This window comes from Octopus bimaculoides, chromosome 10 (assembly GCF_001194135.2).
Source record: "Octopus bimaculoides isolate UCB-OBI-ISO-001 chromosome 10, ASM119413v2, whole genome shotgun sequence".
In the NCBI taxonomy this organism is placed as follows: domain Eukaryota; kingdom Metazoa; phylum Mollusca; class Cephalopoda; order Octopoda; family Octopodidae; genus Octopus; species Octopus bimaculoides.
In genome coordinates, this window is record NC_068990.1 from 17,801,020 (window position 1) to 17,816,379 (window position 15,360).

The following is a 15,360-nucleotide window of genomic DNA, read 5'->3' on the forward strand; positions in this document are numbered from 1 at the left end:
GTTAAAATATGTTGACCTTAATTTGTATTTTTTTTTTTTTAATAACCATTATTTATTTGTTGCAAGTGTTACGATCAACTGTTTAATTTTTTTTCTGCTTGGGAATTAGAGGCATTCATTCATCAGAGGAAGATCAATCTCCCTTCCAGTAGAAGGGAGGACATATTAATGACTTCTTATCCTTTGAAGTAATACTTTTTTTATTGAGGGTGGGTATTAACAAAAAAAAACAACAAAAAAAAAAATTCATTTCCATTCTACAGCATTCATCACCTCCTTGTTTCATTTCTACTCTTCATGTTAATCTGATTTCAAATTAGAAATGTACTGTTACAGTTGTTGTGACAAAAGACAAATATGCAGCTCTCATTATCAGTGCCTACATCATTCTCTGTCTGCTTTTCCCATACTGGTGAAGTTGGACAGGTTTTTCGCAGCAGTGTTTTATGGCCAAATACCATTCTGATCACAAACCCTTTTAGCTGCTTCTTTTGACATGCTGGAGATTTATTGAAAGTGACTTTAAGAGCAACACATTATTTTGGAATATTTTCTTCCATAATAGAATTATAGTTGGACCAATATTGTTTAGACACTTCCATTTTTACCTGGTGTTTATGAATGCTAATAAAAATATTGTGCAACTGTCCGTTATTTAAATTCAACTATGTGTGTGTTTATAGAGTAATCATAAATGAATTAACATATTTTGTTTTCAATATCATTCTCTTTCTAATAAACATTTTGCTATTACTACATTGTGAATTAATTAAATAACCAGGTTGAGATTTTGAGAAGTTCGTTACTCTGAACTGTATTTTGCCATTGGTTTTTCTATTACTAGTTTATTTAGGAAATTACTGGGTTTAAGCACATCTGTTCTATTTAGAGTTATTTTGTGAAAATAGATAAGTAAATAAAGAAAGGAAATAATGGTAAAACATTTAGTTTTTCAAAAATTGTTTAAACATTTCTTTAAAATCATTTATTGCAGGTTTAAAGCAAGATCTTCAGAGATTAGAAGAAGAAAACAAGAAAACAATATCTGAAAGTATTCAGGTAACAGAATATGAAGAATCTTGTTTGTACCATCTGGTTTAAATGCAAAACCTTATTGTTTTGCATCTGGTTTTTATAGAGAGAAAATGTCCATCTCTACAATCAACCTTTTCTATATTGTTTATTGTAATAAGTTACAATTTTGCTGTAGACCCCCCCCCCCCCAAATCCTTGAAAACAATGTGAAGTCACAAAGGTCTTTTGTAAGTCAGTTTCATGGTCATGGAGCAGAAGAGAGGTAAATTTTTCTTTGGATAGGACACAAATCTCTTAAAAAGCTCCACATCTTATCTGGTAATTATTCCAGACAACATCGTGATCAAAAGCAGTTTAGAATAATGTTTTTAAATCTAGGTTACTTCTGTTATGCGAAACAGTTTACTTAGAAATCTACCCTGAATTAAATTTTTATCTGCGTTGCTAATAAAAGCTCCATGTCCACATTACTGAGTCTATATTGTGCTAATCTACTTTTTATTGTTGTTGAGGAGTGGTTTAAAGCTGAGAACAATCTTAAGGCTTGGAAGAGACTGTTTAGCCACATACGGTCAATCTCTAGACCCTGCAGTCTAGATATGCCAGGCTAGTCTGGTATGATTCCTTACATTGTTGTTGTTTAGCCTCAGGCAAATCCTGAATAAGCAAATCAAAGTCATTCCAACTGTGACCATCCCATCATTTTTTTCTTGACACTCATGTCAAGTTTGTGTTCAAAACTGAAAATATTTTTTGTTCTCCTTGAACAGGAAAAAGCTGAATTACGAAGTCAGTTGGAAGAAGTTGAAAAACTGAAGGAAAAATTTTATAAACAAGAAGAAGAAAATGATGAATTCCAGGGTTTAGCAACACAAGAATTGGCTAAAATAAAACATTTGGTAAGGTTGTTATGCTCTCCTACCCTCATTCTCTATATCTAACTATCAAAAAGTTAGATTCCATTGTCATGTTTTCATTATTTATTTGCGTTCTTGATTTTCCACTCCACATACACTTTTACCTCAGAAACCACTGAATCTGGGATGGTCAGTTGTTTTTATCAATGATGTAGGATAGCCTTGGCCCTTTACACACCCACCCTGTCACTTTACCATTTTTCCCTCCCTTTTTTCAGTAACCCCTGACACTAATACCTTCCCTTTCTCCATGCTATACACTTTCCCCACTACCACCCTATCACAATTATAAATCCATTACTCTGCCTTGAATAATTGCACTCACTCTCTTCTATTCCCCTTCAGTTATAGGGGTCACTTTACATCCTTTTAATCTTGCAAGGTGATCTCACTAGGAATGGTACCATGAAAATAAACATCCAGTACACTCTGTGATGTGATTGGCATTAAGAAAAGCATCCAGCCGTAGAAACCATGCCAAGCAAAACATTGGTGCATAACACAGTCCTATGACTTATCAAATTCTGTTGAACTGTCCAACACATGCTAACATGGAAGACAGATGTTAAATGATAATTACTAAGTAAATGAAAATGTTATTTTGATTTTTGAAATTTTCTAGTTTAAGCAAGTTACTTGTTAGATATAAGGGACCTAGCTCTGATCAAAAGGTCATGTTGGGTAAGCTATGGGTTATAAAAATAGGCGATCATTTACTTAAAATATAAAATATACCATGGTAACACAGCATCATAGTACTGGCTGTGGTTGAAACCCTCCACTCCATCCTCCTCCATCTCAGGTTGGCCCTTATGGTCAAAGGTGTTCCAGCTGTGACCAGCTTTCTCTTTAGGGATGTCTTGGGTTACGATATCTAATCTTTCACTCTCCTGCATTCCCACCACCACTCTCAAGCAGTAGAATATGATTTGAAGGATATTTGACTGTTATCTCTAGTAGGCTGACCTATTACATTGAAGCTTCCATGTTGGTGCATAGCAATACATTTCTGTCAGGTATTTTTGGCTGAAACAGTCAACAGAGGGAAGTATAAAATAATGACCATATATAGGTGCAAGCATGGCTGTATGGTTTAAGTAGTTTGCTTCCTAAGTATGGGGTTTAGGGTTCAGTCCCACTCTGTGACACCTTGGAGAAATTTTATTTTTTTCTTATAGATACTTGCCCAGGTTACTGTGGAGTGGGACTGAACCTGAACCCATGCAGCTGTAGAGCTAACTGCTTAACCACACAGCCAAGCCTGTCCCTAAAGTTACTTAATGAAATTTGCTCCAAGGTGTTTCAGTTTTTAATCACCTCAATTTATTCTCCTTTTCTATCTTAGCTTCTGATTGCTGAAAATGAATTATCAAAAACTCAAGCTGATTTGGAAGAGAAATCCCAAAAGCTCGATGAATCTGAAAAACAAACTAATGAACTGGAAAGCCAAATTGCCTATTTACTTGAGCAAGTTGATAGTCTAACAGTTGAAAGGTTTGTAATGTTATTGTCAATTCTCTGGCATCTGATTGATTTTTATTCAAAACATAAACCAAAAAATATTAATTAGGGGAGCAGGGTTATTATTTAAGTGCCGCTGTAGCCATGATAAGATGTTTGTTTCACAACCACCTGGTTCTGGGTTCATCGACCACATGGTACTTAAGAATTGAGTTTCCTACTGTAGCCTTTTGTGTGAAATTTGGTAGATTGTAACTGTATGGAAGTTATCATCCTCATCCATAGTACAGTCTCGACAAATTTGTGGCCTTGCTGGAGCCCATGTCAGACAAAATGCTTTGTGACATTTTTTCCAATTCTTTGTATTCTAATTTTAAACCCAACTAAAGTTGACTTTGCCTTTCATCCTTTTGGGTATAATGAAATAAGCACCAGGGTTGAGGTAATTAACTAACCCCAACCCCTAAAATTGCTGGCCTTCTGCAAAACTTAAAACGAAAGGTAGTGACCTAGCAGAAATGTTAACACATTGGACAAAATGCTTTGTAGCATTTCTTGTGGCTCTTTTACATTGAGTTCAAATTCTGCTTATGTTGACTTTGCTTCTCATCCTTTCTGGGTTGATTAAATAACTACCAGTTGATTGACTGAATTCTTCTTAAAATTTCTGGACTTATTAAATTTGAAACTGTCATTCTTATTATTTAAGGTGGTGAGGTGGCAAAATTGCTAGAGCATAAAAAAAATGTACATTCTGAGTTCAAATCCCATCAAGGTCAACTTATGGCCAATAAAATGAAGTACCAGTGAAGTACATAGTTATTTCATGTCCACTTTCTATGCTGGTATGGATTGTCATGACCTTAGCCAATTCTTATTGAAAAGCACTACTTTCTGCTCTCCACCACCCCAGATGATTTGGCGGAACATATCTTGCCTGTATGTTTCATATTTAGGTTTGTTTGTGTTTAGGTGCTCTTCCCAACATCACTCACTTTATACAGTATAGACATGGCTGTGTGGTTAAGAAGCTTGCTTCCCAACCATTTGATTTCAGGTTCAGTCCTACTATGTCACACTTTGGCCAAGTGTCTTCTACTATAGCCTTGGGCCAGCCAAAGTCTTGTAAGTGGATTTGTTAGACAAAAACTTAAAATAGCTAGTTGTATATGAGTGTGATTGTGTGTACACTCTTGGCATCATGTGATGATTGTAAATGAGCATCATTGTACAGGCAGTGTTGTTTGTTTCCTATCTTCTGTGAAAAGTCTGCCTGGCCACAGGTGAGGATTGGTAAAAGGAGGAACATCTTGTCGTAGAAAATCTATATCAACCAATTACAGCTGACCCATGTACATATGGGAAGAGCATCTAGCTTCAGAAACAAACCCTAATATGAAACAAGCCCCCACAGCTGCCTGACTAATTTACTGGTACCTTACAAAGTACAGTGTTAATAAACCTGTTTCATTTATACTAATGTACAGGTATCTGTATTTCATTTAATTATTTAAGTAAATTTAATATTTAATTTAGATTCTGCAGGCCTAGGTGACTACTCTTGGTTCAGAAAAATCAGTAATCTGGAATGGCTTTGGAATCAAATGTTCCAGGAAATCAATGTTATACTTCTGTGTGTGTGTGTTTGTTTTTTGACATGCCAAATTGCATTTACTTTGTCAAAAACATAACTTAGTGTTCCTTTTACTTCTTGTGACTTACTTTTTTTTTATGTCTAGAATCATCTTCATCTCTACTTATCTTCCATATCTTCTCATACATATACTTTTTGCCAACATATATTTGTGTGTGTGTGCGTGCATACATTTATTCGTTTATTTAAATGATTTGTTACATGTAGAACCAAAATGTGTGTGTGTATAAATGTATGACTGTATAAAAATATTTAGTGTTTATCCATGAAAATGTCTTGAAACAATCTGTTCTTTCTTCACTAATTAGCAATTTATTAAAAGAAGAATGTAAAGCAAGAGCACAAGCTGTTGAGACACTTACAATTGACAAGTCAGCCTTTGAAAAACGAGTCATTGAATTGACATATGCAGTGAAACAGGTATGTTCCATTTGCAAATCATTTCCATCCCTCTCAGTCTCTATGGCTTCCAATATTCATCAGCTTTTCATCAGAATTATTTAACATTCATGTTCTCCACACTAGCATTGGTTGATCAGCCCAACAGGGCCCACTGGGTCTGAGGACTCTGTTATGTTCCAATGTTTGCTTTGGCATGGTTTCTACAACTACTGCCCACCCCTTTACAGAGTGCACTGAATGCCCTTTTCTTTTTGTAGCCCCAGCACTGATGAAATTGCTATATAGCTCACAAAACTGAGATTCTCTTTGATTGAGTGGGAGTGCAATAGAGAGGGAGGTGGTTTTTATGCTGGGAGATGTGTGGTTAAAGTATGAAAGGAGGAGGAGGCCAGAACAGGATTCTTGCTGTAGAGCAGCCACATGGTTACTTGCATTACACTGTAATGGGTGGGAGCAATCAGGGTGGAACTGGAAAGAGAGATAAAGATGGTGGTGATGGGGTCTAAGGGTGGACCCTCAAGATACAGGATGAATGGGAGTGGAAACAGAAGCAGCATAAGAAGGGTGGGTAGACAGAGGTTGCAAGAATTTATTTATTCTTAATGCCAGCACTGGACTGTTGATTTATTTAACTTCACAAATACTCCTGTTCAAAAGTATTCAACCATCATTTTGTCTGTTTATTTAGGAGTATATTTGCCTAATGTGTCCTTCCTTTTTTTAATTTTATATTTTTGTTAAAGATAATAGGATGTAAGTTGAGGGAGGGATTTTGCTGCTCATTTTAACAGGTTCAGCTGCATAGACTTCCTACTTGGTTCGAACATTGGAAGGTTCTATATTGTGCTGTGTTGCATATATTATATGCTGGAATCTTTCCATGATTTTCTTAGCATTGGCTTTTGGGATGAAGTAGGTGAATGGTGTTGGAAGTAACCTTTGCAGTGTCCTCCCTCTCAAACTAGTGGGACTGATGTGATTGATGTCCCTTTTCGAATGTCTGAAGGGAAAATGTGGGTTGGGAGGAATTTCCACTGCATTTTTTTGTTGGGAAGGGAAGAATAAGTAAAATGTTTAGACATCCATTAGGGCTTTGTTTTCGGTCCCTTACTGCTCGTAATCGGTTGTAACAAAATACAAGACCAGTTGTCAGTATGTACTCCTATATATTATTATTTAAAAAAAAAATTTTTTTTTTTTTGCCCACAAGGGGCTAAACATAAGGGGGACAAACAAAGACAGACAAAGGGATTAAGTCGATTACATCGACCCCAGTGCGTAACTGGTACTTAATTTATCTACTCCGAAAGGATGAAAGGCAAAGTCGACCTCGGCGGAATTTGAACTCAGAACGTAAAGACAAACAAAATACCGCTAAGCATTTCACCTGGCCTGCTAACGTTTCTGCCAGCTCTCTGCCTTTGTATGTCCTCCTATATATGTATGTACTCCTAGTATGTACTCCTATATATTGATGACCAAATTCTCATAGCTGAATCTGTTGAAAATTTCAAAAAGAGAGTCCAAATGAATGTTAATATGCATGAACAATGGAGTAGAAATGAGCTCAGTGAAGAAATTAGATATGTGAGGTGGTGTACTATCAGCAAGTTCAGAGAGATATAATAATTGTAGTTACAGTGAAGAGACGGAGGATGCAGGTTAGGTGCACAAATGGTTGAGTAACCCAGGTTTGGTTTATCAGAACCATACATACATAATGCATGCATGTGTGTCTATACACATGCATTCACATATCCCTAACAATTTTATTGTTCACAAATGTATGCAATAAAAGATTTTAAAAAATATCCTTATTTCAGAAATCTCAACATGTATCAAGCTTAGAATCTTCAACTGCCGAACTAGAAAACAATCATGTGACTTTACAAAGAAATTATGATTTATGTAAGACAAAAGTAAGTTTACTGTTGAAACATTTAAACAAGTCTTATAAATTTTGATATTTCAATATAGTTTGATGAACTTCTCTTTTTTAGATGTCATTTTATATTGCTAATCACTCAACTGTGAAGTAGGGGTGGAACCTGTTGTCAGCCATATGAAAAGATGTTTTATCCATGAAACAATGACTGCAGTAACATTTAAACTTGTAATTTTAACCATGTGCTCAGTAATCCAGCTTCTTAGACTCTCTTTGGTCCAGGGCTAGATTAGAATACACTTGCCCAAGGTGGTACACAGTGGGCCTGAACTAGAAACCATGTGGTTGGGAAGCAAACTTCTTTACACAGCCATGCCTGTGACTATATAAAGGAAAATGTAGTCCTAGATAATATATCCATCTCTTCCCTAAATAAAAAATGGAATGGTCTAGGTTGGATAGTCCTTGGTTATAAGTTTGCTCTTTCCAAGCTGAGTTGGGGGTGGGGAACTAAACAATGTCATTGTTATTTATATAACCTCAGGTTAAACAACAGATTTGAACAGACCCGTGATCAAAAGCACTCCAATCATAACCAGCCTATCCTTCAGTTAAGAATAATGTCTTGAAATACATCAGCCAGTGTGTCTGCAACTTTTCTTACAAGATGATAGGATGTAATTTAAGGGATCCTTGACTACTGATTCTAGCATTGCTTTACAACACTATAAAAACTGTCATGGTAGCTCTCAAGTGACTTAGTAGCTATGGTTCCCTTTTTATGGATGTTTCTTTGTAAATGTTGAAGAATGACAGAACCATTCAATATGTTCATTTCAGATGACCAAAACTATTGAAGAAAAGAATGACCTAATTGTCCATTTAGAAGAACGGGTTAGCACACTTGAACAACGTTTGAATGATCATGGTCTGTCAGAAAATGATCAAATTAAGGCTTTACAATCAGAGGTAAGTTTAATTTTATGTTTTGGCAAGAAACTATTGATCAATGATCCATCTAAGCCATGCTGCAGGTTTGCATACACATCTCATGGGACTCTTAGAAGAAAGGAATCGGCATACAAAAAAAAAAAGAAAAAAAAATATAGTGGCTAAGTTGGTTATAGGACTTTGTTCCTGTTATTGTTGTTATTATAATTAATAATAATGGCTTAAAATTTTGGCACAAGGCCACCAAGTCTGGGGAAGCGAGTAAGTCAATTACACCCCCCCCCCGTGTTCAACTGGTACTTATTTTATTGACACTGAAAGGATGAAAGGCAAAGTCAACAGGATTTAATCTTTTTTGTTACCATATTTCTGTTGTGATACACAATTTTTGTTTGTAATTAATTTTGAAAATAATAAAGAATTTAGTAAAATAACTATCATTAAGATGGTGTTTAGGAACATAAATTGTTGTGAGATTTTGATGAAAGGTTTTAATTTAGATCACTTAAAAATCGTTTGTATCATAGAACCACTGGGCAGTCTTGAGTAGACTGGTATCAGAAAGGTTATACTCAGAACAAAAAGAGTTGGGAGAAATGATGCAAAGCACTTCCCTCGTTACTCTTATGCTTCTGCCAATCCACTGCTGTTTAATTAGGCAACACAAGGCTGAGTGTGGTGTGATTTAATTGAATTGACTCCAGCCTTAGCTGACACTTTATAAAGCCCGAGAATGATGAAAGACGAAGTTGTTCTTGGCAGGGTTTGAACTTAAAAATTAAACTATAAATACCACAAAATATTTTGTCTGATGCTTTAATGATTCTGCTAATTCACCTGTCTAATGATAAATTGTTTGTATTTTCTTTTTCTAGAGGGATAGCCTTGAGAAAAAGTTGTCTGAGTCACGGCAACAGTTGCAGGAAGTAAAGTTTACTTGGAGTGACAAGATAACCCACCTTGAAGGGCAGGTAAGACTGAAATATATAGTGTCGTTTAATGATGTTGTTTAGCCCAAGTCAGCCTTGAACCGAGCAAATCATAAATGATCCAGATCTTTAGATTACAGCTATGTTGGCAAAACAAAAAAATATCTGAATCAGAAAACTTATTTACCTCCAGGCAGACCTGAATAAGCAGAACTATGATCAAAAGCATTTCTCATCCCATCTTTTTTCAGATGTTACATATTTATAACTACATTGTCTAATGTCTTTCTTCACACTTTCTGATGGTCGGGTGTAATGTGAGAGAGATTTGACTTCTGTTTCTAGTTGCCTCAGAATCTATGTTGAGCAGTACTCGAAAAGTCTTGACTCTGATTGTAACCCCTTCAAAAGTGATCATGATCCCAAAATTGTATATAGGCTGCTAGGTTATTCCTTTTGCTGAATGAAAAACTACCTCTTGTTGAACCTTGTTTGTTGGTTCAAGAAAGGGAGCGTGTGGGAAATTCTGATGGATGGCTACTGGTGGTATATTTAACACACAATTAATAGAAATTGAGTTTTGTTGTGGTTTCTTTTTTTTAAAAAAAAGATCATTTTCGTTCATTCGAAATTGTTTTTTCTTCAATTCTCAGATCTCCCATCTGAATGCGAAGATTATAGAAGACAGTGAAGAATTAAGTGGAAGTCAACAGGCAGCTAATTTAGAAAAGATAAATCTGCACAAACAGGTATATCATCACCATCATCATTATCTTCATCATCATCATCATCATTGGTTTTTGTGATATACATTTTTTTTTTTGGCTTATTCATGCTGGGTTAGATTTGCTGTATAAAATCTTTATAGTTGTCTTGTAAATGCTGCTTTAAGTTGCATGTGGCTTTTAGTTGGTTTTATGATTTAGATGTGTATCTCCATTCTAAAATGGAAATACAGCATCCCTGCATGTCCTTAGAGGTAACTAAAAGGGTTGGCAACAGGAAGCGCATCCAGCTGTAAAAACCTGTCCAATCCATGCCAGCATGGAGAAAAAAAAAAGCAGATGTAAAATGATGATGACAATGATGGTGATGATTATACCTTCTTGTTGCTAACCATTTTGATGGAGCAACCTGAGTAACACTACCATATTATTAAATGAGAGAGAGAGAGAGAGAGAGAGAGCATGAATGTTTGAGTTTATAAAATACTGGGCTGCTGGCCAAGAAGCTAGCAGTGCTGGTTGTTGTTTAGCCTAGATCAGCCCCGACTGAACAGGCCTTGAATTAGAAGCTTGCCAGCAATTGTTTCTGGTGTAATATATCTAGGACTACATTATCTAATAACTTCATTTTTTAAAGAGATAAGGTATGATTTGAGGAAAATTTGACTGCTATTCTTAGCAGATTGAATGACCATGTAGAAGTGTCATTATTGACCCAAAGAGATTGTTGGTTTGTATCATCATGTCACTAATGTGTCTGAGTTAAGGATCTTGCTCTGAAATGGCTCAGCTTGCCTAGCTTTAAACAGGTATCACAAGGTTGAAACAACTTCATGCTGGAAACAGCAGCAGTGATACTGTACAACTGATGAAATTTACCAGTATTTCTTCTTGGCTTGTAGTGTAGAGTTCCACTTTCTTTGTGGGTCAAGAGATGATTCTGTTCCTCTACTCAAATATCTTTGTTCACTTTGCTATTGGAATCAGACTTAGGTTCTCATGAGTTGCTTGTGCTGGCTACAGTATACCAATTCATCGTACATAGGGATCCACACTATTAGGTAGGTATCTCATTTCTCTCCAATAGATTACACCATTGTTGTAGTTCTTCTTTTAGCATGATCAAGACTTCGTCCACACTATTTTCCTATTTCAACTAACATATACTCTTATGCTTTTTACTTAGCCTTTTCATCATACGTTGGTGAGCATAGTGAAAGCTGTTTCATTGATGAGGTCATAAGTGTACAGTTGTCTCCCATGTTGAAAAGAAAGAAAATATTAATCACTAGTTTTTTTTTTTTCCTTGTCAAATTAATCTTAGTTAACGTTTTTTTATATTCCCTGCATTGTATTAACACTAATTCAAATTTTATTATTTTTAAAATATTTGTTTTAGCTGATTTGAACAAAAGACCAAGTGTACTCCTCATTTTTATAAACAGTATTTAGCTAGAAATACTTTTCTTATTAAATTACCAATGTTAATGAGACATGTATCTGAGGGGGTTAGGGAAGTATTTTGCTCATTAGAAAGTCTAAAGTTTTGTTGAAATCAATAGAAATTATCTCATCCTGCCTTGATTTTTCTTTCACTTGGTTACTTGTGGACCATAATAGAAAACCAATGCTCTTTGATCTTGGCAGTTCACTCTCTTCAGATTAATCAAATGAAGTATGTAAGAATTGGTTTAACTTATATTGGGATCTTCTGATTTGGCAGATGTATTGTCAGAGGTATTTTATCTGTGACCATCCCATCTTGCTTTTACGAGGCAATGACCAAGACCTTTGGCATGATGTCGTGCTTGAGAAGAAGACCCACTGAGCTGAGCAAAATCGCAGTCATGGCAGATACTGGTGTCATGCAAATGGCATCCGTGCTGGTGGCACTCTCGGGGTGGTTGGTGTTAGGAAGGGCATCCAGCCATAGAAAACCATGCCAAATCAGACTGGGGTCTGGTGCAGCCTTCCAGCGTGCCAGCCCAGTCAAACCGTTTGACCGATGTCAGCATGGGCAACGGCCGTTAAATGATGATGAGTCTATCAAGTCCTGCATTATTTCACCCACGGGCATATGGCATAGTGGTTAAGAGCGCGGGCTACTAACCCCAAGATTCCGAGTTCAATTCCAGGCAGTGACCTGAATAATAATAATAATAACATCGAAAAATACCTTAGCAATGAGAACCCAGGTTCGAAATTTCCCCAAGACACCTGATGAAGGCTGGAGGGTATATCAGCCAAAACGTGTTAATAACAAACAAGATGAGTACAAATATCCGTCAATTGTAAATAATGTAAATAATTATTTCACCTGTTCTTCATTTTTTAAGTCCTCAGGATATGATTGTAGGGAGTTGTTTTGAGATGCAGGATTAATTTGGATCATGGATTGTTAAAAGATTGTGTGACAGTAGAATTGTTAACGTTGGACAGAATGTTCCATTGTATTTGGTCCAACTCTCCACACTCTGAGTTCAAATCCCACCAGGATCAACTTTGCATTTTATCCTTTCAGAGTCAATAAGAAAAAAATAACCAATCTAAGGTGGTAGATTGGAACTTCAAGAACATCAGATCAGAATGCCTTGAAATATGTGTGTATATGCATGTGTGTGTATGCATGCATGTATATATGTATGTATATATATATATATATATAATTTTGTTGACAGCCCAGGCAGTTAATCTTGCATTCACTATACTTAATTCATCACCTGATTTAAACCCTCACCCCTATCTAGATACCTTTAGCAGAGACCTCTGTTTCAAACATTCACATTAGATTTCAGATCTGAGGTAAGCTCCAGTATATTGATCTGTAACTTCCTGCTGCAGTGACCAATAAATTTATACTTTACTCTTATCAGTTTGTAATGTCGTGGCTACTGACCTTCCTTCTTTGATAAAGTGAAAGAAATGAAATAAAAAAAAAGGCAGTTCAATATGGCTACCTTTACTGAAAGATAAATATAAATAATGTAGAACTGTAATAGTAATCATAAATGCATCTGTGGCCTTGCTAGTAAGAGTGTTATTATTCTTTGTTTGGAAACAAAGATTCCTATAAACTCATTCATGTATAAAACAGATGAGGATGATTGGTGACCTAATCAATCAAATGTAATAGAGATGCAAATATTAAAATATGTTAATCTTGAAAAATGAGGTCAATAATCTTATTAACCCTTTTGATACCCACCTACCTGAGACCGTTTTAGGTCAGTGTGAAAAATCTACTGATTTAAAATTAAAAGTTCATGTTAATTTATGTTCCAAACATTTACTTAATAATGAGTTACCTAATTCTTCATTATTTTCAAATTTAATTGAAACAAATGCAGTGTAGTTTAAGAGATATAATAAAGCAGGCCTCTGTTTAAAGGGATGCCAGCCATGACCATCCAGTCATTTTTTTTTTTTTTTCTGTATATTTAAACATATTAAAGCCCCAGATTACATTATCCAATGATGGTAAGGTATGATTTAACCTTTTTGAAACAAACCTGCCTGAGGCTGCCCTCGATTTTATGATGTCTAAACTAAAACCTTCCTTCAAAATTTCAAGCTAATTTATGTTCCAAGCATCAGCTTAATAATGACAGTTATTTTTCTCAATTTTTCATTATTTTAATTGAAATATAGTAAAGTGGTTGGCATTTGGAAGGGCAATTAGCCGTAAAAATTATGCCGAAACAGAGAGGGAAGTGTGGTGTAGTCCTCTGGCCGGCCACCACCTGTCAAATTGTCCAACTCCTGCTAGTGTGGAAGACGGATGTTAAATGATGATGATAGTATATTTCAGCAGGAATATAGTAAAAAAGAAAAAAAGTGAGAGTTAATAATGATAAACTTATTTTACTAAATTCTTCATTATTTTAAAAATCAATTGAAATAAAGATGGTGTATTTCATTTGAAGTATAATAACAAAAGGGTTTGTTTTGTGATTTTATTTATGTATGTTTAGATTTATTGTTTTGTTTTCTTGTAGATTGAAGATCTGCAAATGAAACTAGATGATGCAGAAAAGAGAGTATCAGAGAACTGGGACCTTGCCACTCAAAAGGATGTTTTACATGAGAAGGAGGTATGTTTATATCACTCTGTTGTTGTTTAGCCCCAAGTCATCCTTGTTCTTAAGGATATGATCAAGGATAATCCAGTTGTGACCATCTTGTCTTCTAGTATAGACTACAATGTCCTTTGTATCTTTTACTTTTTATGCTGGTACCATAAAAAAGGCTCCCAGTACATGCTGTAAAATGGTTGTTGTTAGAAAGTGCATCCGGCCATAGAAACCATGCCTAAGCAGACATTAAGAGTACAATGTAGTCTTTGGACCCATTGGATCCTGTAAAACCATCTAACTCATGCCAGTATTGGAACATGTATGTGAAATGGTGAGTGTGTTGACAAAGATTTGGCTGCTATTTCTTGCAAAGTTTTCTTTGTTGGCTCGTTATGCAAGCCTGCCATTTCTAAAGTGAATGATTAGAAAATAAATTATTAGAATATTAATTTTGATAAACAGTCAATGGCATTTTACTGCGAAGCAATGCTTCACAAGTATATTCATCTAACTCATGCTATCATGAAAAGTCGAAAAATGAACACATTTATTTACAAACAATACCACAATTACGAGGGGCACCCAAAAGTAACCGGAAACATTCTCTGTGGGACAAGCATCCAACTGTAAAACAGTGCCTCAACAATGCATTTATTTAACCCATGTGAGCATAGAAAAACGGATGTAAAAAGAATAATCTAAAACTCTACTAGAAAACAGACTAATTCATTTGTACAAGGTGTAGTGAAATAGTAAATGCAATAAGCAATAAAAGAAAATCTTTTTTTTTCTTTCTCCCATGATAAAACATATTACATTGACACGCACACATATGTCACATTCTTCTTGCCTTTCAATATGCCTCACTTAATTAAATTTCTTTAATAGTCTCTCACCATCCTTAGGACGTTTCTTCCCACCTCCCTGGGCTTTTCACTAATGTATAATTTTAAGTACCTTTTCTTCTCTCACAGAATCATTTCTCTCTCACTTTTCCCCAGTGTTCTCTATTGTAATTCATTTTTCTCTTCTCTCCCTGAACTGACATCTTTTCTATCATTCAGCTTCTTTTGTCCATACCTTACTCCCACGGTACAATGTCTCACAGACTTCTATCACTCTAAACATTCCCTTTTGCCTCACACTCAATTCCCACTACTTCACAAACATCTAACAATTACGCACGTGTACACACACACACACACACACACATACACTAATCTACACCACTACACTTCCACATTCTATTCACTTTTACATACATACTCACCCATCCCCACATGCCCCTCTCTGAATACAGATACACTCCTATATTTGTACTGGAGCCT

At 35.6% G+C, this 15,360-nt stretch overlaps 1 protein-coding gene across 5 annotated transcripts in view; it reads left to right on the top strand.

Moving 5' to 3' along the window:
* LOC106883985 (golgin subfamily A member 1) overlaps positions 1–15,360 on the top strand; it is a 74,896-nt gene that overhangs the window by 42,446 nt on the left and 17,090 nt on the right. For 4 of the 5 annotated variants that reach the window (XM_052971065.1, XM_052971066.1, XM_014935145.2 and 1 more), the window contains 9 exons: positions 995–1,059; positions 1,806–1,934; positions 3,298–3,446; positions 5,376–5,487; positions 7,293–7,388; positions 8,195–8,323; positions 9,181–9,276; positions 9,888–9,983; positions 13,955–14,050. In XM_052971065.1, coding sequence (XP_052827025.1) covers positions 995–1,059; positions 1,806–1,934; positions 3,298–3,446; positions 5,376–5,487; positions 7,293–7,388; positions 8,195–8,323; positions 9,181–9,276; positions 9,888–9,983; positions 13,955–14,050 — 968 coding nt within the window. The remainder of the gene's footprint in view (positions 1–994; positions 1,060–1,805; positions 1,935–3,297; positions 3,447–5,375; positions 5,488–7,292; positions 7,389–8,194; positions 8,324–9,180; positions 9,277–9,887; positions 9,984–13,954; positions 14,051–15,360) is intronic. The other variant, XM_052971067.1, reaches the window with a different exon arrangement.